This window comes from Ambystoma mexicanum, chromosome 2q (genome assembly GCF_040938575.1).
Source record: "Ambystoma mexicanum isolate Mex_15411 chromosome 2q, UKY_AmexF1_1, whole genome shotgun sequence".
NCBI classification, from domain to species: Eukaryota; Metazoa; Chordata; class Amphibia; order Caudata; family Ambystomatidae; genus Ambystoma; species Ambystoma mexicanum.
In genome coordinates, this window is record NC_090924.1 from 454081566 (window position 1) to 454105306 (window position 23741).

The window sequence follows — 23741 nt, forward strand, 5'->3', positions numbered from 1 at the left end:
GGATAAGCTTCTAAAAGATACTTCCGATGTGCATTGTTTCCAGGATGATTCTCTTGAAAATGAATTTCAAAAGATAAAAGGGGAAATTGACATGGCAAGACCCCTAGCCATGTTCAATAACAGGCGGAAGATTATAATTTCCGTGGATGCCAGCGACTGAGGGATAGGAAATGTATTGACGCAGATTGTAGAAAATGGTCAAGTAGTAACTGTGACTCATGCGGCAAAGATGTTCAAAGGAGCAGAGAGGAATTTGTCTGTTTTACAGAAGGAGGCCCTAGCTTGTCAATTGGGTGTGGAGACATTTAGAAATTTTGTTTGGGGTGCAGAATTTACCATCAGGACTGACCACAGGCCATTAAAGGTAGTTTTTGAAGAGAAGGTAATTGGAGAAAGTGAGTAGGAGGGTGGCCTGCCGTGCGGCCAGGATGGAAGGACGTAAGTTTGTCATGGAAGCGATTCCTTGTAGGGAAAATGTTTTGGCGGACCACATCTCGAGACTAAACCAGAGTGAGGGAGGAGATGGTGAATGCCATGTGGAGGATGCGATTACTGACACGGTGTTCATGACTCACAATGGTGTGGTGACTCGAAGAGTGGACCAGGGCCTTGAGGGAGGAGGAAGGGTTTAGGAGAGTTGTACAATTTGTACAGGTTGGCTGGCCGGAAAAGAGGTTGTTAAGTGGGGAGGAGAGAGGTTTATAGGAGGTGAGAACGGAACCGTGTGTTGAGAGTGATATCTTGTACAGGTGGCACAGGGTAGTTGTGCCCATGGCATCAAGGAGGAGGATTGTTGACGTTGCTCATGAGGGACACATTGGAGTTTCCAAAACCAAAGCAGTTTTGAGAAGTGAATATTGGTGGCCTTAGTTTTGACCGAGATTTAGAGAGAATGGTGGGGAGGTGCATCGAGTGTGACGTTTCGGGCAAGAGCGATGTGGTGCATCAACAACCTATGGTGAAAGTAGACACACCTGAGAAGGTGTGATGTGATTTAGCGCTGGATAGCCTAGGTCCTGTGGATATGGGCAGTGGGCATGGAAAATTCATTGTGGTGGTAGTTGATTTGTTTTCACAGTGCACAGAGTTCCAGCTTGTGCGAGATATCTCGGCCCAAGCAATGTTGGAGTATGTACATAGTGTGTTAGAGAGGGAAGGGTTGCCGAATTCTGTTTTGGTAGACAGTTTGTTGGAGGGTGCTCCCAAGAGTATCTTAAATGTTGTGGGGTAAAGCAAAAAAGAACAGCGGCCTATCAACCACAAACCAATGGAGTGGTGGAAAGGGTAAATCGCTGCGTGATGGAGGCAGTGTGGGTGGCAGGAGCATGTGTAAGGTGGTTGTCAGTGATAAGATTGTATGACTTGCGATTGGCCCCACATGCATCCATGGGGTTGAGTCCCTTTGAATTAATGAGAGGGAGAAAACCCAGCACAAAGATATCACCTCCCTGGCTAGGCAGAGCACGGGATTCTGATTGTGTTGTGGAAGAGTGGAGAGGGAAGATGGATGACAAGGAACGTGAATAGGTGAGGCGAAAGATGAATGAAACGTTGTGGTGATGGTGGAAATTGTTGTTGGTGATTGTGTGTGTATCAAGAAAGGGGTTGTGAAAAGAAAAGGAGACCCATTATATTCCAACCTGTTCCAGGTAATGGAGGTTCTCAGAGGAGCGGTTAGGGTGCGTGAAGTTCAAGTGTGGAATTCATCATGGGTCGCACGGATCAATTCGATTCAATAAATAGTATAGTCGCCTGAAGACAAGATGTGCTTCTCACCTGTTTTCATGAAGCCTGGGGATCCTCCGGAGGAATCCTTTGCAAGGACATTATTGTTGATTCCAAATGAAGTTTTTTATTTTGTACATAGTTGAAGCTGTTGGAGGTTATGTTGAAATTACCAAATGTTTTTCTATTGAGTTGAGGGCAGGAGATGTGTTGTAATGTGCTCCTTCCCTTAGAATATTGAACCGGGCTATGGAATGTGGCCAGCACAACAAGGGATGGAATGTTATGATTCAGAAGGGAGGTGGTTGGAGATCAGGGTGAAGGCTGGTTGTGCTGGGGGTTTCTGCTGTACTACCCAACTAATAAAGTTGGGTGATCATCTTACTTGGCGCGTGGAGTGTCTTTCTTTCATGTTTCATGGTCCTTTTGCAGTCTATAGTGCCTCATTGACGGCTTTACCAAATACATTGTTCTCTATTGGCAGATTTAGCAATGTTGCTTGAGTTTCTACTCTAAAACACAAGTGTCTGAGCTAAGCATTCCTTTTTTTAAATGCATATTTATTTATTCGGATTTGTAGAGCAAGCAACAGCCCAGGGGCATCGTGGCGCTTGTTACACACAGATCTCAGTTACAGATAAATGGACATTTGCAATTTACAGTATGGTTGCTGTTGTTACAGACAGATTAAAGTGACAGCATAAAAACAGTTGCAATTTACAGAACAGAAAGTGAGGTTTTGAGTTTTCTTCGGAAGGCAAGGAGCGAGTTTTCTGCTCGGATGTCCGAGGGTAGTGCGTTCCAGGATTTGGCAGCAATGTATGGGAAGCCTATGCCACCAGCTTTGGCCCTATTGATTCGTGGGACGTGAAGTTGGTTGGTGTATTGGGTCCTAGTGAGTCGTGTAGAGAACGATTTGGTGATTGTCTCTGATAGATATGAACGTGCAGAGAGAGTGAGGCATTTATGTGTGAGGGTAAGGATCTTGAAAGTTTGCTTTTGACCAGGAGTCATTGAGCTGATTGTCTGGCCTGAGAAAAATGCTCCCTTTTTGGGATGCTTAAGGCTGCACGAAGTGCATTGTTCTGCGTGACTTGTAATCTGTTTAGGTTTTTTTTGTATGTTCCTGCTAGTAAAGCATTGCAATAGTCTAGTTTGGCACCAATAGTTGCTCTAGCTATTGATAGACAGTTGAGTTTGGATCAGTAAGGCGTTATGGCTATGAGCTTGGTGGTGTGTGCGGATGAGGATGTGATAGCGCTAACCTGTCTAGTCATGGATAGAGTGGAGTCTAAGTAGACCCCCAAGGTCTTGACAGCTGTGGACACAGGAATGATAGCTGTGGACACAGGGATGATAGCATTATCAATGGTAAAGTTGGCGTACAGATTATCAAGTTTGATTAGAGTATTCTTTTGACCTAGTATAATTATTTCTGTCTTATTCCCATTGAGGCAGAGGCCATTGACCACCATCCAGGCCTGGATGGTGGAATAAATTGTGTGAAGTGCATCTGCGTCTTTGAGGTATGAGCCAGAGAGAGGTAAGAGTACCTGCGTATCGTCAGTGTAATTTGTGTACGCGATACCAAGTGAGCCGAGCTTGTCGAAGAGAGGCTTCATGAACAAGTTGTACAGTGTGGGTTCCTTTTTATTAAGGTCCCCTGAGCAGTCACACTACCAATAGTATCTGCAGTGTTTATGCTGTTTGTTAGAACCGCATTAGCAGTTTGTTTGATAATGCTTTGTGCATTTCAGTTCTCAGGGGTTCATGGACATTATTACTAAGCTCTACCAGGGTGTTGCATTGGGCTGTATTGAAATTAACCATTAGGGATGCATTATTGGCAATTTGCATTTAATATGCTGCAGATATTGCCACCTTCTTGCTCAGGGCATAGAGCTTTTACGTTCTCTATTAGGAGGGCCTTATGACGTTGCCAATGGAGTTGTCATGCTTTTATGTGTTGTAGTAACGACCAGGGAGTCTGGTTTTAAATGTCTCCTGATAAATAGAGGGTGTGGTCTTTAGGGGATGGTTTGAACCTTTTCTCAATTTGTGAGTTAACCAGCTTTGTTAACACTGGTGTAACTAGGGAGGGGTCTAGCCATCTTAACAAATTTAAGTTATGGTATGTATTGGCTAACCTGCTTTTCCTCATTGGGGAAGACGTCCAGAAAATATGTATCTTCCTCAGATGTCAGAGTATCAATTTTAAAATAATGTGCAGCTTTTTTTTAGCCGATCATTATGGAATATATGGTCATCAAATGGTGATGAGGAAATGGGGTCATAAATGTCTGGTGGGGGCATGGGAAGTTCTTCCAGGTCAGTGCCTGTGTTTTCTACTTCATCAGTATAAAGTTTTATTTCCACTGGTTCAGATAAGGGACAGTTGGTTTTGTTCTTAATTTTTTTAAAAGGTACTGCTCCTCCTGTAATTCCTGTTTATGTTTTAGAGGATGTACCCGGAGGGGAAAAAACAATCTCCTCTTCTACACTGCCGCGTGCGTGTGTGTGTGTGTGTTTTTCCAGTGCAACTAGTTTCTGGATGTGAGCTTTTGTTTTTCTGCATGCAAAAAATGTGTGTTTTGGGCACATGGCATTTAGCCTCATTTATATTTGTATTATCCTTCGGAGCACAGACTGTTGACGTAGACTTTTGAATATGCATCGAGTGTAAGGCACTCGGAGCAGAGGTTCCTTGTTCGATGATCCGGTTGGCGCCGAGGATCCTTGTTCTGCCAACAATTTCAGAACTTGTGTCGAAAATGTCCTTGTGAGCTAAATATTTTTTGTGACATGCTTTGATTTGCTCAGCTTCCCTGCGGAATGCACCAAAACGGTATCATGTACGGGTTTAAAGTGTTCAGCCTTGTCAACAAGGGACGCCTCCATAGTAGCGCGTGACTCCTGCTGTTCGACGCTGGGGACTGGCCCGCAGGAATCTTCAGTGTCCAGTTCTGAAATCTCGAAGCCTGGGCTGCCCTTTTCTGGCTTGAATTCCTCTGCACCAGCAGGGTATTCCGTTGATGCCTCAAGCTCGCATTGCAAAAGCTGCCCAGAGTTTTTATTTCCGATCCTTTAGGGTGTTCAAGAGCTTACACAAGTGGCATTTATCTTGCCGGTGGTCTCTAGAAAGACAAACACCTTGTGTGCGTCTTTCCAATGAAACTTTGTTACACGTGGGCCAGAACTAAAATGAGTATTTTCAATTTCAAAAGATGGTGGGCCGTTAGATTAAAATTATGAATGAAGCAACATATGGAGACATTCTCCTCAAACTATAAAGTGCAAGTGTCTTTCCCCACTCACCCACTGTGTAGGCCCAAGTCTGAAGCTGCAGGCTGTCTAACACCGAACTGCGAAGCTGCGGTGCGCCGCATACTCTGTGGAAAGGTATTGGCAACGACGGTTCAAGTATATCAAATATAATTGTTAATATTACGCTCGATCACGAGCAAAAGTATTATTTTGACCAACTCTGCAAAGAGCGACGAAAGGAAGAAATTAATTCTGTGCACCTAGACGTGTGAAGGATCATGGGCACAGTAAACGTGACAGTAGGGATTTCAAAATCAAAAATCAATCATGAAATGCGCTGCACCAACCACTAGATGCCGGCCTAAACAAAGCATGTGATTCTAAGCAAGATCCACATGCTTCAGAAATATATATAGGATAGAATATGATGACTGAACATTATGACGCATTCAAGAGGCAGCTAGGAGGAAATGGTTTGAGGACGTTAAAAAAAAAACAGAAGTGTCCCTCTTTACATAATAATATTGAGGATTTTAATATACTTACCGTAGCAGTGATCAAGGAGTGGGTTCGACATGGTTGGCACGTAGCCCTCAGGAGGGGAGTAACCGCGACAAACAACAAAGGCTTCTGTGAAAAAGGCAGAGATGCAATAAGAAAGATTAAGGCAGTTTTTCAGCTGCTTATTTTTAAATGATCCATTAAATCAGCACCAACAGCTATTAAATGCTACATATTTGGACCTAATCTAGCCAGTCTGAAGGCAACTCGGACGCAGTAAATGCAAGGGGGCACAGCAAACAGAAGCTTGTTCACACAATGTTGCTTCCCAGATTCCAGCCTGCCATCTGCAAAATCAGTAGCATTTTAAATACACGGGGACAGTGCATACTGCGATTATGCCAGGGTTTTTTGGTTGAGATGGATTTCTAGAACCTGGCCTAGTGGACAGATTTTAGGAGGCCACCCTAATTATGATGAACAGGGAGCTCTGAGAGGTTAGCCAAAACCCTCTAAAAGGTAGGTGGATGAGCAGTCAAGCTTTTGTCTCCGGAAAGCAAGAATGGTGTCGGGGGCCCACAATGAATCCACACAAAACAGCAAACAATTTGATTTGGACAGTCAGTTATTAAAATGTATTCAGGCCTTATGAACACACTGAACAACAAAACTAGCAGGTAGTAATATCACACAATACTCTATAATACAAAAATATAGAATCATCATTTGGTTCACTTAAGAGACATCAAATAACAATCCAGTAATGCAGGTAAGTAATGTTGATGCAATAACATGAGGACCAATCACAAGTACATTATCCCAAAGTTAGAAGTTCAAACCGTAAAATGAATAGGGCCCTGTGCCCAAAAGTCAAACTTCCAAAGGCTCTGAAGGCCTGGATCCCCGAGAAGGTGTCGAGACCAGTTGGTCACACTAGTCCAATGGCGGAAGCACCACTCTGGGTCTTCAGAGAATTAGCAGAGGAGCATGGCTTCCCCAGGCCGGACAGTGGAGGGGATGCTGGGCTACTTCAGGAGTCGTCTTCGGGTCATCAACGGGCGGCTCTTTGTCTAGGGATTCCTGGCTCCAACGTAGATCTGAAGAATAAAAAAGTATTCGGGGCTCAATGGAACCCCACTCCACTTGAGATCAAGCCTGGAAGCTATACGCCGACGCTTGTGACTGAGACCACCTCTTGCGAGGCGGAATTTATCCCATGAACCCCACCAACTAACTCGAGATTTGACCTATAGCTTTCACCTATTTGCCCTGATTGAAAGATTGAAAAAGGCGAGAGATTCGCTGAAACACGTGTCTCACATAGGGCAACTTTTTAAAATATATTTTCTAAATTCCAAACAATTTTGAATGTGTACTCGTCTCTTACTTTTTGATCTCAAGTGGAGTGGGGTTCCATTGAGCCCCGAATACGTTTTTATTCTTCAGATCTACGTTGGAGCCAGGAATCCCTAGAAACACAGACACACACACACCCCCCCCCCCCAATATGGCCAGAGAGCAAGCATAAATCATGTGGCATGGGCCTTTTAAAAAGGCACCGGCCATGTTTAATAACCATAAATCTCATGTGTAAAAAAACTATGGGGATACGAACATTATCCCCATTGCACTGCATTCTAAGGTGCTGTGTGCAAGATTACAAAATACAAGAATTTCATTTCCCAGTACTGATAGTCTGAAGGACTGATCAGCTTCCCCAAAACAAGTGAGCAAAAATGAAGGGAAGGAAGTACAGCTGAATGATTTACTTACCTTAAAAAAGTCATGTCAGGATCAAAAACAGAGCAAAAAGAATGCGGTTCCACAGGAAACTATGGAGGGAAAGTGTGTTAGGTAAGAATTGGTGCAGTCACACCTTTTGGTATAGGTCTCTACGACACAAGTTGGTAGTGTGACTGAGCAGCCAGGGGGTAAATGTGAGCTGTACAATTGAAATTTGTAAATAGAAGTAGCCAACACTTACACTCAAGGTTTCAGTTATAAATAGTTTTTTAACGTCAGTTTTAAATAAGCATTCTTTAAAAAGGCAATTAATTTTAACAATTCAAATACACTTTAAAAATTACTTTTCAGAGTCAAATAAAGCCAGTGGATAATCTTTGGATATGCTAAATACACTATTCCTACACCCTGAGGTGACTTCATTCACAAGGATAGTTTTGGCATTTATATATCACACTAATATACTTTTGTAGACTCTGAGTTGCATATAAGAAATGGTTAAGGAAGTAAAAAAAGTTAGAACAATTTCTTAGTAGTTGTGAGGACAACTGAATCCTCCTATGAAGTCTAGATGAGCCTTTCCCTGCAGTACCAGTATACAACAAGCTACCACATTTGAGGGACAAACAGTATCAAAATCAATGGAGAGTGCCTTTAGGTAGCCAGGACAGCCAAAGTCATTTGGACACAGTCTATGGATCTGATATATGATATATGATATGGCATTTATAACGCGCCTATACACAAGTGTTTCAAGGTGGGACGTGGCAAGGGGGGGGAACAAAGGGAGGACAGACAACGATCCTACTAGGCAGGTGTCATTCAGATCGTGCAAGTGCATGGGAAGGGGGGAAAAGAAAAGTGTGCGGGGGAAGGGAGAGGGGAAAGTGCAGTACATGGGAAGTGGAATAAATAAGATAAATAAAACACATTAAACAGCCAGCTGGTGGCAAGTGCAAGGAAGTGCAGACATAAATGCTGGAAGGGGGACTGAAGGGATACAGAAAAAACGGTCCCCAAGTGCAGGGGTTGCCAGGGAGGCAGTGCAGGTGGCCAGTTTACGGGGCCTGGGCCAGAGATCAGAAAACGGTGGCCAGGTAACCAGTGCAATTTCAGTCAGGAAGGGAGGGGAGGAGAGAAAGCAGAAGCAAAGAGGAACGTTTTGAGGTGTTTCCGGAACCGGGGATGGTTCCCCTCGAGTTTCAGGGAGGCAGGAAGGCCGTTCCAGAGAGAGGCCCCTGCCGAAGAGAGTGATCTGCCACCAACTCGTTGCTTGGAGAAGTGACTGACCCTGAGGGAGTTGGAGGCAGATGAGCAAAGAGCTCGAGAAGGAAGATATTTAGAAAGAGAGAGTTGAAGGTATTGCGGCCCCAGACCCCAGAAGGCCTTCTGTACAATGCAGAGGGTTTTGAATGTAATCCTCGCAGCCACTGGGAGCCAGTGCAGAGATTTCAGTCCTGGAGAGATACGTTCCCTGGGCTTGAGGCCAAGGACAAGTCTTGCAGTCCTGTTCTGGATAAGTTGCAGAGGGTGGAGAGTGGAAGCAGGAAGATTTAGATAGAGGCTGTTACAGTAGTCCAGCTTGGAGAGGACCAGGGCTCTGGAGACAGTGAGCTTCTGGGGGAAGGAGAGGAAAGGAAGTATACCTCTAAGGAGGTGCAGCTGGTAGTGTGACTTCTTAGAGACGTCAGAGATGTGAGGGCAGAAGGAGAGTGCAGAGTCGAAGATGACCCCGAGATTTTTAGCCTTGCAGGTGGAAGTGGGAGGAGGGCCGAGAGAGGCCGGCCAGAGAGCTGCAGGGAAGGAGGGAGTGGGTGTGCCGATGAGTAGAATCTCAGTCTTACTGGCATTAAGGCAGAGGCCGTTGGCGGCACACCATTCCTGGATGGCAGACAGACAGTCAGAGATGAGGGAAGGAGAGAAGGAGGCCGAGGGTAGCCGGAAAATGAGCTGGGTATCATCCGCATAGCACTGAAAGTTGGGACACAGAGCGGCGATGCGGTGGGCAAGGAGTGCCAGGTATTGGTTGAACAGCCAGGGAGAGAGGTTAGATACCTGGGGGACACCACAGATAGAGAAAAATATGTCAGAGAGGAAGGACCTAAGTTGGACCTGGGAGGGTCGGTGGGAGAGGAAAGAAGTCAGCCATGCCAGAGCCTGACCAGTGATACCCAGGTTATCACGGAGACGGTTGAGCAGGATGGCATGGTTGACAGTGTCAAAGGCAGAAGAGAGATCAAGCAGGATAAGAACACAAGGGGTGTTAGAGTTGAGGTTGGAGAGCAGGTCTTCACGGATGTTCAGGAGAGCAGTTTCTGTGCTACTGGCAGCTCTGAAGCCAGACTGATGGTCATGAAGAAAACCAACAGATTCAGTGTGGAGATTGAGCTGGGAGATGGCCAGTTTCTCCAGGAGCTTGCCCAGGAAGCGAGTTATGGAGATTGGGCGATAGTTAGCCGGGCAGGAGGGGTCGGCAGAGGGTTTCTCAAGAAGAGGGTGCACAAGGGAGTGCTTCAGGGGGGGGAAGGGAAGACTCCAGTGGTGAAGGAGTTATTGCAGAAATCCGCCAGGGGAGGTGCCAGGGAGTTGATTTGATCCTTGATAGTTTTGGAGGAACAGGGGTGAACCTGATCGACAAGACTTTCATAGATTGGACTTGTCTAGAAACCTTGTCTGGAGAGAAAAGGGGGAAGGTAGAGAAGGAGGGAGGATGGGTGGCTGCAGAAGGGCCAGAGGAAGTACAGGGAATAGCGGGAGGGGGATGAGAGGAGGAGAGTGAGGACAGGATGTCCTGAGTTTTAGAAATGAAGTCAGAAGCCAGTGCCGTGCAGATGGCCTGGGAAGGGACAGGAGAGGTACAGACTGCGGCAGGATTGGCCAGTTCCTTGCAGATTTTAAAGAGTTCAGCCGAGATATTAGATGCCGCAGAGATGCAGGTTTGGATATGAGCTCTCTTCTTGGTGAGGACGGAGAGCCGGTATTGCCTTTGCAGCAGGCCAGTTTGTGAGAGGATGAACTTGAAGCACGCCATTTCCTACACTTGCGTTTTAGGGTGACGAGGTCTGAGTCATACCAGGAGTTGCACTTGGCTTTGGGCTTCAGGCGGATTCTCATGACAGGGGCAAGGATATCAAGAGTATCGGATATAGCAGAGTGGAGCGTGGAGAGGGCTGTGGCAGGGTGAGAGTCAGCCAGAGGGAAGGAGGGGGTGAGAAGGTGGCGGCGAAAGCCTCAACTGACATACGCTTTATGGGTCGGGTGACCGAGAAGGTGGGTGGCAGTGACAGAGGTGGCTTGACCTGCGGGGTAGGGAGGGTGAGGTGGGAGGATAGGATAAAGTGGTCACTCCAGGAGAGAGGAGTGGAGAGAAGGACAGAGAGGGGAAGGTCTGAAGAGATCAGAACATCGAGAGTGTGCCCTGCAGAGTGAGTCGGGCCAGAGGGGAGAATGGTGAGTGGGAGAGAGTTGCAGAGGTCGCAAAAGAGTTCAGAGGGGGGACAGGAGGCATCGAGGTGGATGTTGAAGTCTCCAAGAAGGAGGAGTTGAGTGGTTGAGGCCAGGAGTGAGGAGGAGCGGTCCGCCCACTCAGAGAGGAATGAAGAACCCTGACCAGGTGGCCGATAGATAGCAGCCACAGTAAGGGAATGGCTAGGCGAGAGAGAGCCTGCAGACGAGGCATTCAAAAGAGGAGTAGGCCTGCGTAGGAATGACAGAGGCAGGAATCCACTCAGGGAAGATGAGGGCTACGCCCCCACCAGATCGGTTGGGCCTGGGCGCGGAGAGGATCTTGTAGCCATCAGGTAGGAGCGTGTCAAAGCTGGTGACAGAGTTGGCCGTAAACCATGTCTCAGTGAGACCAAGGACATCGAGGTCAAGTTCTTCAAGAAGGCAGCAGACATCAGAGGAGTGTTTGACAGCGGAGCGGGAGTTAAGAGTGGCAATGTGGAGAAGGCTGCCCTCCTTGAAGGACTTCCGGGGAGGGGTACAGATCAGAGGTACGCCCTGCGGAAGTGTAGAAAGCACCTGAGAGGGGGCAGAGAGGGAGGGCTAAGGCAAGGTAGCCAAGGAAAGGGGCAAGGGGACAGCAGGAGAAGAAAGAAAGTTGATGAGGCGCGGAAAGCGTCTATCAAAGAGATGAAGGTTGGCCTGAGGGCCTTGGACCAAGATGGTCCCATTAGAGTAGACATTAATGATGATCTTCGAGGATAGGAAGGAGGCCAGGAGGGCATCCCAACGAGTACCACCATTAATGGGAGAGGAGGAGAAAGGAGAGAGAACAGAGACCATATGCGGGGTCCATAGATCTGGAGAAGGAACGACAAAGAGGATGTCGGTGAGAGTTTCCTTGGAGGAGGCACTGATGTAGGTGTCAGCGATAGGGAGGCCTGGGTTGGAGACCAGGATGTCCTTTTTAAACTTTTTCCTACCAGACTTAGTGAGGAGAGCAGGATAGTCAATAGTGAAACAGTTTGAAAAGATAGGGGAGACAGAGAGCACCATAGAGTAGGTGGGAGAGGACGTGGTCCAAGGGGTAGACAGACAAGACAGCGAGAGGCAAGTGCGCAGGAGAGTGGCACAGGGCGACGGCACTTAGGAGGCAAGCGCAAGAAAGGAACAGGACATTCTAAGACAGGAAAGAAGAGAAACCTAAATTTGAGAATCCTAATGTGGGTGAAAAGGCCTAGGTTTCACAGAGCAACTTTAAATACTTCTTGGATCAACGTCTTGCACAAAGTTAGAGTTCAGAAAAATCACTTGTAGGGTCACAAGCTGTTAAATGTGCGAGAAAGGAGTTGAAATCAACTCTAAAAAGGTAAGCCAATGCAATGCCCCAGTGAGAAAAGCGCGCCTAAAGGCAATATGGTAAGTACCCCAAGCCTAAACAGTAACTCTGGTTCGAAGGGTGGTCCAGCTGGATTCAGTCTTGCTACAGCGGGGCAGACCCTGGTTACTGAGCTTCACTCGTGGGCACAAGCGGGAGGACGTCTGGAGGGCTCCTGGGGCAGTACTCGGGAGGTTGTCGGCAGCTACGGGCTCTATTCAGTTCAGTTCGCTTAGCAAAAAGCACGGATATTGATCTCGGACACCGGTTGGACTTCCTTTACTCCCTCGGTCCTTCACTCTGGAGAGGGGACTCTGGATCTGGAGGGTCCTTAGGAGACTCCTGCAGCTTCTAGTCGGATTCATTCTGCAGCAGACGCTGCACTCAAGTACAGACACTCGACCCCTGGCATTGGGCTCCTGCAGCAACTGAGGAGAGGCACAGCAAGTTGGGGTTGGTGGTCCAGTGGAGTTCGTCTCGGGGTTAGTTGGTCCCATTAACAAAGGGGAGACGTCGTTCCGTCCGGAGCTTCTCTGTCGAGGTGAAAAATGAGGTCAGCACAGCAGCATGGCTTCACAAGGCAATTCAAAGGTCCAGGAGGTTGCAGCAAGCTTGGTCCACGGTTTGGTCTGTGTTTCTCCCAGTTGACGACTCTGCCTGTAGTCACAAAACCCTTGCCTTTTAAGCAGGTTTCTCCCATTCATGCACAGCCCAGGCTGTCAATCACACAGCAGGGTGGCTGTCCATTCAGGACAGCCAGCCAATCAGAACTAGTTTTATTCAGGCATTCCTAGAGACAAAGGACAGGGACGTTTCGGGACATCCTCTCACATCCTGTCCTTCCAGACACACTGGAGACAGGGGCGGGCTTCAGGGATGAAGCCTGCCAAAGGCAAGACAAACAAAGTGCCAAAACGTGTCTCAACGCACAGAGTAAAACCCAAGAAAGACCTCACAAACAGAAATGGCGAAAAAAGACGAAACGGGCCATATTTTGACAAAATGGTTACCCATGGGTGATGTACTGCAGACGAGGGTTCAGCCTGCGGTAGAAAAGCACAAGATTAAACCACTGCCACCAGCCATATAAAGTGGTGAAGGTAACATAAATATGTTACATGGAAAAGTAGGATAAGGGGCTACTAAAGTAACCCCTAGCACTCCACATAAGATGGTGTGTGCTGGACCTACAAAGAGAAAAGGTAAGTAAAGTCAAGTTAACTTTACTATTCTTGGAAACTGCAGTACACACAAGAAAAGGTATTTAAACCTTATGAGAAATCCAAAGGATTTCTCAGTGACACTGCACTGAGGGAGCTGTGCGTCACAATACAAAAACAGATGCCTATGGAGTTTGTCCAACCCCAAAAACAGTGAACACACAAAATACAAATCAGGTAAAAACACACGAGAGTGAGAAAAAGGTCTCACTCACTCCAAGGTTAAAATTAAAAAGTCCCAAATTCAGCAAAAGAGCTGGGGGGTTCTAAAATTGAAGGGAATTAGCACAGAAATGAACATTCTCCCTAACAAAGTTGCAAAAAGAAAATCTTTCCTAACAATTCTCCTCTACCTTCTACCAGATATTATACATTGGCTTGTGTCTCCACTTGTGCAAATTGTGGGTCTACACTGAGGAGAGGTAGCAGATCCTCTTAATCCGCAATGCAGCCCATTGGTGAGTAGGTATGGGTTTAACCCGGTGTGTTTAGTTGGTGTGCATAAGCTTGCAGGAGAAAAGTGTTAGGTCTGCCACCTTGTGTATGACTGTGTGAAGGGTGAGGCGTTGCATCTCATCTCATTGCCCATCCGCGGTCAGAAGGGAGGCCTTCTGTCCTGTGAATTAATGCTCTGGAATGCACGAAAGGCCTGCATGGGGCTGAGTGGGATGTTGAATGGTTGCCTGGGTTAATGCCTGATTGAATGTTCTGTGACAGTCTGTTGGTGCCTGGGACCTTCAGGTATCTGCCCTAACATGCGTCATCCTGAGCCTACAGTCTGTGGCAATTTGGTGTAAAGTAATCATTTGAAGAACCCAGAGGCTCCAGAGTCATTTTTCTATGGACCAGCCCTCCACGATATTCAGAAAGGTGATCATAAACTTCTTGTTCTGACTTGAAAACAGATAGAATTTTTCAACATTAGTACCCAGCGAGGGTCAACCAGAGTGTAACAAGCATTCTGATTGGCCCTCGCCGGGGAATTACCAGGCCTGGAATCCATTGCACGCACGTACGTATGTACGTACGCATGTACGTACGTACGTACCTTCGTTTGTTCCCGCCGGGGAGTCATGTATGTTTTTTCTTTTCCTCCACCCCCGTCTCCTGCAAACTATCCCCTTCCCGCCCTCCCAACCCCACTTACCTTCTTTTTTCTTCTTTTCTCGGGAGCAACACTTCTGTCCCCAGCACGTCCAATCCCAAAGGCCACCATGGAAAGGGAAAACAGACTACGTTTTCCCTTTCCGGCGGCCATTTTATTTCCTCTGTTCCGTACCCCGATCTAACGGGCCGGGGTACTAATGACAATAAGCCCCTCGACGCTGGGCCAATACTGCCCGCGGTAATGCCCCTGTGGCCCTAGTTACAGGCCTGAGCGTATGCCCCCGGGGCCTCATTAAGGCCCTCAATGCGCTCGGGCCTGTAACTAGGGCCCCGGGGGCATTACCTGGGGCGGTATTGGCCCGCCGTCTCGGGGCTTATTGCCACATTGATAGTACACCCCAATTGGTGAAGGATGTGAATTATTAGTTGATTGAATTCCAAAGGGAAGTACTTTGAAAGTGATCGTGCCTGCTTGGTAAGAATTAGTGCTGTCCAACTGCTGTGGGACTACACAAGACTTATCTGCTTGGTATTAGGTAACTCACCTTTTAATATAGGCCTGTACTACACAGGTTGGTAGAGTGACTGAGCAGCCAGGCTTATCTTAAGAGGGGTAATGTGAGCTGATTCCCAGTGCGTCCGCTCCTGATGGCCGCCATGGAAAGGGAAAACAGACTATGTTTCCCCTTTCCCGGCAGCCATTTTATTAGAATGCCCCTCGACGGCAGGCCAATACTGCCCGCGGTAATGCCCCTGGGGCCTCGTAGCTATGGGCCACAGGGTATTGGCCCTCCGTCTCAGGGCTTATTGCTACAGTATCCAATTAAACAAAGTTATATAATACATTATTTATACACAAAGATATTTAAGGCATTCTTTAAAAAGCAGTGAGTAAGTTAGTCATATGTTACATATGTTCCAGCATCCGGAGGTGAAGTCATTTGAGGTCATTATAGCATTTATATAGCGTCACCTTTGCAATATGGAGTTTTTCAAGGAAGGAAAGGTTAGATCAGAACAGTTAGATTCTCACAAAGGGATGTAGGCAGTCAATTATCCCAGCATTAACGTGTACAACATTTAAAACCTGTAAGGGAACAGGCCAAAGCCAACAGGTTCCGAAGGAGGCCTTTGGGGAGCCAGGACAGCCAAAAGTCATGGATGAAGTCAAAGTTCTGATGCTCTTTTTAGATAAGTTAGTGTTCAAAAGAGAAATCACAGCAACTCAAGAGGAGTCACCTTTACTCCCAAAATTAGGAAGCACCCCAAATGGCAAAAGAATAAAATAGCCCATGCCCCACAGTACCTTGAAAATGAAAAAAGTGTTCTAGGTAGTTGCATTCACGATGCAATGCAGTAGACCCTTTTTCCTGGTCCTTGGTCGTGGTGACGAAAGGGAGGACGCCTAGCGTGCTCCTACGGCAGCACGAGAGAGAGAGAGAGAGAGAGAGAGAGAGAGAGAGAGAGAGAGAGAGAGAGAGAGAGAGAGAGAGAGAGAGAGAGAGACTCAGCAGCAATGGATTTCCGTTGACTCCGCAGCTCTTTGTGGTTTTGATGCCTTTTTCTCAGCGTCAATGAAGAACAAAAAGCTCTGGTTAGGATTTCATTGATCACTCAGTCCTTAACTCTGGTGAGGGGACTCTGGACGTGAATTTCCTGCTTCTGTAGGGTCCTCTGGAAGCCTACCAAGATCTGTCCGGATTCGGACTTCGGAAGCCAATGCACTCACAAGTGATCGAGGTACCCTGGGTATTGAGCTTCTGCAGCCTAGGAAAGTCGCAGCAAGTCAGGGGTTGCACCAAAATAGAGAGTTTGTCGCGAGGCTAGTTGGTCCTACCAGCCTAAGAGAGGAAGTCGTCCTTTACGGGGATTCCCAGTCTATTAAAAAACGGGGTCCGCACAGCTGCAGTGCTTCACCTGGCACTTCATGGTCCAGTATGGTGCTGTTCGCATCTTCTCTCGTCTTCTGCTTCGGATGTTGTCCTCCAGTGGACTGAAGCCCGCCAAAGGCCAACTACACAAAGGACTCGATGCAAACAACAGAGTAAAAGCCTAGAAGAAACTAACTAACAAGAAAAGGCAAAAAAGGAAGACAGGGGCCATTTTGGGAAAATTGTCACCCTTGTGTGCAGCACTGCAGCTGAGGTGTCAGCCTGCAGAAACCTGTCACTAGATAGTAAAAAAGAAACCACTGCCACCAGCCATTCAAGTATGTTAGTGTAACAAAATGTTACAGGAGGACTGGGTTAAAGGAATTACTAGGTAACCCCCCAAAACATCACATAAGGTGGGATGTGCTGGACCCATAAAGTAAAAGGTTATTAAGACAGGGGTCATCTTACTGTTCTTGGGAACAGTAGTTCACCCAAGATGTAGTTAAACATTAAACAAAGGACTTTTCAGTGACACTGCACCAAAGGTGCTGTGTGTCACAATGCAAAAGCAAATGCCTATGGAGTTTACCAGACTCCATAAAACAGTAAGGAACATAAATAATCATAGTCAGGAAAACACATGAGTGAGTGAGGAAAAAGGTCCCACTCACTCAGGAGTAAATAATGTAAAAGCCCTGAGTCCAGCAAAAGAGCTGGGGGGTCAGTAAGGTTAAAGGGAATTGGCACAGAAATGAAAATTCTCCGGAGCGCCTGGGGACCAACTCCGTTGGTGACGGTGCAAATACCTTTAACATCTAACAGTTCCGAGCACAGACCTTGAAGTGTATGTAATGAGTTTAATGCATGGACATATGAAAATAAGCATCCTTCACGTCCGGTCTGGTCATGTTACATTCCTTCCGAAGCAGAGCTATCAGCTCTTGGTGCATTTTCATTTGAAACTTTTGTCTCTTAATGTGCCAGTTACAGGGTGGTATGTCAAAAATTATGATTTGCTTACAAGGTTATATTTTGGTTCTATGCTTCGATACGGTCTTTCTTTTCCATTTCTTCTCTCCTTTCTTCTCTTTCCTTGCTTCTACACTCTTATTCCTTTCTTTGTTTTCCTTATATAGAAGTAGTAAGAGACCAACTGTTTAGTATGTTCAGACTTTAATTGATTAACTGTATATATAATTGATTGCCACTGAGTTATGTTCTTATTCGTTGTTGTGAAAATATAAATGTTGAATGACAGACAAGATTATTATGTTTTTGAAGATGTTAAAAATCAATATAAAAAATTCATGACAAAAAAATACAAAAAAAATAAAACTTATGATTTGCATCCATTCTTTTCTGGAAATAAAGCATGTGAACAGCGGCCAGGATCCATTTGTCCTTCATGTGTGCCATCTATTGTTCCCTTTGCTAGGGGTGCCTTTACCTCTACCAAAAGCAGAATGAGGTGTTCCAATGTGCTCTGTTCTCTTGTTTGTGGTATGTAATACGGCTTGCACAGAAACTCAATAAAAAGATAATTTTTTAGACTCTAAATACTCACTTGTCCATGGTAATTCCCACCCAACTGGAGGTAAAGGATGCTATCCAACCCCCTGGCAGAGAGATATAGGAGAATACCTTATTTGGATAGTCACCATTTACTGGGAGGTGTCCTCCTTGTGCCTTTGCTCCCCACTTCTCTCCCTCTGTGTAGCCTATATTGTCGTTGGTGACCTTGATGGAGTTGCTTCCATGAGCAAGCTTGAGTGTCAAAAGGCGGTTGCTAACTTTACGCCTTACATTCTATAGCCTCTCGGTAGATGGACTTCCCCTTCCACTGTACGGTCTGGTGGCCCAAAAAATCTCGCATTTTTCTTTTTGGGATCTTTCAAGTGATTTATCAACACTGAATCAAGGATTTTTCCTCATAAAGGGGCATGTGATTTATGGCTGGCATCTCGGATTTGAATTCTGCCACACTGATCCAAGCTTAACTCTTGACTACAAGCACTGATTCTACATGTCTGGCTGCTGTGTTGGCAGAAACTCCCAGGACTTTATGATGGTGTTTGAAAAATGTGTGCCTGCTCCCTTCTCCCCAGGGAGTAGTTTTGGTATGGGTTCTACTTCATGCCATTTTGCTAGATCATATGGGTTGAGAAGGTCATTTGAATTTGCAATTCTAATGTTGCATGCAGATATGGTGGCAATTCCCCATCCCAGCACATGCATCAGTCTGCTAACCTTGTCTTTTGGTGCATCTAATGTTGAGGCCGGTTTCCTATATATTTTTTGTTCTGCTGTAAGGATCGTGAAATCTGACTTGGGAGTGATTGTCTGAGAATGGGGCCAGAAGTAGCTGGGAAATACTTTTTCTCATTATGCGAATTAACAGGTCTAGCTGTGGCTAAGGTAAACACTGCACGCTTCCACAGTTTTTTTTTAATTTGATAAATGATCGGAATTGTTTGAGGAACTCTATTAATGAAAGAGCCTGGATTAAGAAATACACCTCTTTCTTATCTAGTGGGTGGTTTAAATTAAATCATCAGTTTGCTGCTTTGTGTATCACTGCCTAGTATTTTAATTGGGTCCATTCTATAGTCTTTCCTTATGCTCTCCTCTTCAACTGCTCCGCTTCCTTTAGCAATTAGGGTTCATCTAGATCTTTTATAGGTGGCTCTATACGTGTTTGCAGTCGGAGTATCTTAAATAGGAGCCAATGTAACATCTTCTGATACTTGCCTTTTTATAACTTTGCCATTTGGTCTTGCATCATAGTATGCAGAGTACGTTGAAAAGTAAGTCTAGTGGCCTGCGGCCTTGCTTTGTTTCTTGTACACCTTTTTGACACAAATGGCTATAAGCTAACCTCCTCAGAGGCCAAGTCAATCTATGCTGTCGACATATATAACCCTTCACAGTTGTCTCCTATGATTTGTAGGATTTTCGACCCTTCAGTGTCTTCTTCTGATGTGCCAATAAGTGACTGGCTTATTGGGCCAAGACCTTTACCCCGAGAACAGGTTAACCGTGTGTAACTTTGTAGTAGGCAGTGGGACCCCTTTGGTGCTGTGACCCTTTTGGGGGGTTGTTGCCTTTTGGTTTGGATCTGTGTTTGTGTCTAAATGGTTTTGGAAGCCTAACGGCTTCAGACTTTTGCCACCAGACCAAAGAAGAACACTAGGTAAATTGCACCTGCAACTTGCCAAGGCCCATCTCAAGGAAGAAGTTTGCCAGTTTCTGAAGAAACTGGATCTCAAGATATCAGAGGTAACTGAGTCAGTCCCAACTTTCTCTAACAAAGTGCGCTCAGATGTGTTATTTTCCCAGAAAGCCTTGATAATCGGTACGAGTGCTGGGGGCCTGTCATTACAAAACCAAGAGCCACGAGGTACATTGAAACTTTTGATGAGAAGCAAAGGAGTCGCCTTTCTTACCTGAACTCCGGCTGCTGGAACGAGTCTGCATCTGCCCGCTACCTGAACCATACAGTCTACTCCATGCAACGGATAGAAGCCTTTGTCCTTCCACCAATTGTGCAACTTTTCCAGTGGGACAGTTGCCATTCTGCTTACATTCAGCACTACACTGGCACCAATCAGAGACTTTAGCTGCTGCTGATGAACTTTGCCTTAGAAAACATGTACGGTTTGGCACCTGGCGTTTTCTTATGAATCAAGGCCTAGAAGACTGAGGAGTACCACAATATCGGGACCGTAGCCAATTTTCCAATTAGACATGGGTCTGCCTCCCCCATGGATTTCAACAACAGGCTGACGTCCAGATGAGTGGATTCAGATTCATAGATACTCTTAGTCAGGACCAGAAGATTTAGTTCCGAGAAAATCCACTGGCCATTCACAGGGACTCATTTGGTAGGATCATGACTAAGAACACTAAAAGGACTACCAAATAAAGGTTACCTACCTGTAAACTGAATCTCCTTCTTACAAGATAAAACCTTTAACAACTTCTGTGTGGACAATCCCTCATTGAATCCCTAATCAACCCATTTTAAAAGTGACCTATTACTGCTTAGCCACGTTACCACTAGAAGAGCCCGTGGCAAAACTTGCAGGAACACCGATTGCCTGGTTGAGGGTCAGTCTACCTTGCCCCTGATCCCAAAGAAGCTAGAAACTGTTCCTGTTCCAATAGTTGGTTTGTCTTTCATGCAAGTATATTGGGTTATCGGAAGTCTGTGTCTGGTATTTATTTTGGCAGTCATACACTGCTGGTTGGAGTACCGGCCCAAATTCGATATGTTCACTTGTCTTAGCACTGGGGCAATGACAGGATTTGCACAATTGTTAGGGCTAGAGCAATGACCACAAGGCTTCTCCAGTGTGAAAACCAGGGCAATGTTATTGCAACAAGTTGCAATTTCAGTTATTGTGCTGAAGGTATAACTAGCAATGCAAGTATAATTCACTAATTTGTTCCATCATCTGATTGTTGCAAAGACACGTCCTGTGTGGGTGTTGGATACAGAGCGATAACCAAATGTGTGCTGCTATTCATACCATTGCCACCACCACCAACTATGTCTTTAGGATGCCGCTGATGGCACCGGTGCACATTTTAACATTTTGCCAATTCAAATACCAGACACCTTCGATCATATTACTGCACCAAAGAACCCACAAATACAGTTACTACTCCAGCACCAGAACACAATGGTTTCTTGCAGTGGTTCTACAAGGAACGTGCACATGCAAAAGGATGTCCCCTACTATCCAGGACTCCACCTAGCCCTGCATGCAACTGGCTTGCGGCTGGCTACGGCCAGCTATAGCTAACCGTCGAGCTTTGCCAGCCTACAAACCAACAACAGACAATGCAGGGAGCAGAGTGTTTACTGCATTCGTACAACAGGATGTACTTTTACTGCTCATCTAGGGCCTAGGCAACTGGGGAGAAAAGGAATAAAAACCTGCTTGCAAAGAGCAACCAAGGTCGGGTAATGATGGGTATATTTAACAAGTTTAACATTTTCTGATGGGCAACTCAAAGAGTAATGTAAAAGCACACTATAAAAGAAAATATGGCACTGCACTAAGGCAGTAATACTATGTGGGGTTGTCCCCATTTTTTGTTTACGGGGGTCGATCTCACATAGGGAAAATATATGTACATAATAAAGGAGTGGGAGTGACTACCCCTCTCTAAATCCGCTTTTCTGTGGCGAGTGTGTCACTTACTCTAGTGCAAAGAATTGTACATAGATATCACATGTTCTCGCCAGTATTTCAAATAAAACTAATGTTATTCATATTTTTATATAAACTTAAAACCACGACCGGTCGTAAAGAGAGAGCAAGACATCGGAAAAAGCAAGTAGGTTTGCGACTGCGTGCAAAGGTTAAGATACGTAGACCACAGAACCCTGTGTGGGTGTAAAAGCACATGCAACGATACGCGTGTTCGACATGATGCTTTAATATAGCTGGTAGGCATATAAGAATTGGGTATGATGTCTGCCTGTATAAAATGTAAAATATGCTAAAAAGGAGGGGTATCTAAAAGCGCATGATACCTACAACAGGGTGTCAAATATAAAATAAAAAAAGAAGTGACAACAACCATGCCACCTTAGAACAACTTCCTCTAATCAAATCTCTTTCACAACAACTGTTTCAGTGTCACCGGTAGCGGAAAATGAATACAAGACTCAGCCACCAGAAAAAACAAGAAAAGTGTAGGCTGAACATAGATGACAAGATACATCCCAGTCCTGTACGAACAGGTTAGTACAAGGATAAAAAAATAAAAGTGAATAAATGGAAAAAATTGCTATAATTAAATTCAAACTGCCACAAGTTATGAGAAAACTAAGACATATGTCACTCATCGTTTATCCACAGGTATAATTAATCAGCCCTACATTGCATTTAAGAAATCGCATTGTGCAAGAAAATAAGAAGCTCAAATTCGACTGTTTCAAAAGACAGGTTAGTGCCCCCAATAGGCAGATATCACGAGAGCCAATTACATGTTCCACCATAGTTTGAGTTGTTTTTAAATTGAGTTTTATATGTTTGTATTGTATTGTAGTGTATGTAAGACGCTACCTAAGGGGTTCCTGTGAGTATTTGCAACCAATCAAGAAATACTTCTGTCCTGAAGATGGCCACAACATCCGTATTTTGAAAAGGCTGAAACATATGGAACATATGTAGACAATCCTTTTGGTTTGAAGTAAAAAAAAAACTAGATAAACAGAGAGTAGAATAAAGGTCTCCTGCAAACAAATAGCTTTCATGACTTTGACAACATGGAATGACATAGAAAAATGATAAGTGTTTCAGACAGTCATTTTCGTGTATATTAAAAAACTGTCACGTACTACCCCCACCTTCTATGGAGTCTCTATAGTGGCATTGTGTATAAGAGTGTCCACAGTAAAGGACACACATATAGTAAAGGACACACATACAATATTAACTGTTTTAAAGTTTAAATAGAAATATGAATAACATTTGTTTTATTTGAAATACTGGGGAGAACATGTGATTATCTATGTACAATTCTTTGCACTAGAGTAAGTGGCAGACTCACCACACCAAAAGCGGATTTAGAGCGGGGTAGTTGCTCGCACTCATTTATTCTGTACTGCAATTTTAATGCAGGGTTCATTTCTAGGGACTGTCGGGATACACGGCAAGGTCTGTCGCTCAAGATAAATTTCCCACCTACCAATGGTGTATCGGCTGTGTAAGATTACTTTGCACAGTGATCAGGTACAGAGGCCAAGGGTCTTCGGCAGGCACACCAGAGTTGCGTCTCGGTTAATAGAGGTAAAATAGGTCCATACAGAGTCCGAAAAAACGAACATACAGGACTTCTCGCAAACGTTTGGGACTTACGCCCTCACACCACGGCCTCTGTGAACTCTCCCACTGAAAGTGGAATACATTGGGTCCAGGAAAGCGAATGCAGCAGTGCAGGCAGGACAACTTGAAAGTTTCGCCTGAAGATACCATAATATTTTATTATTAACCTAAAAAAAATGTCCTTCATGTGCTAACTTAAATCGGAAAGTGGCAATAAGACATGTGAAGTGGGGTATGCTGTAAACTGCCCAAAATGTGTCAATTGTGCATAATGGAAAATGGCTATGATCGGTTAAGTGGGCATGATGTATGTCATAATACATCGGTTCTGACCATAATAGAAACGGTTCATTTCTGTGCTATCCAACTATAGCTGACAGTGCAACTCGGCATAATATTAACTGACAAGGAGTTACATTTGCTTTAAAATACACATATATAAATAAAAAAACAGAATACATTTAGTCATCAAAATATGTGGCTACTTATACAGGCATTGCCCCTTATTTGGCAAGAGTTGTGCCAAAATACCCCCAAAGCACTGATCCCGGTTTACCATGTCATTGTTGCCACCTGCATGGTTTCTTGGCGCTCTGGCGGATCTGTAAATCAAAGGGGGGTGGAGGGGAAGGTTAAGGGGCATAAG

General features: G+C 45.2%; 1 protein-coding gene across 2 annotated transcripts in view; it reads right to left on the reverse strand.

Moving 5' to 3' along the window:
• FTSJ1 (FtsJ RNA 2'-O-methyltransferase 1) overlaps positions 1 to 23741 on the reverse strand; it is a 328389-nt gene that overhangs the window by 83926 nt on the left and 220722 nt on the right. For both annotated transcript variants that reach the window (XM_069647552.1, XM_069647553.1), the window contains exon 9: positions 5536 to 5619. In XM_069647552.1, coding sequence (XP_069503653.1) covers positions 5536 to 5619 — 84 coding nt within the window. The remainder of the gene's footprint in view (positions 1 to 5535; positions 5620 to 23741) is intronic.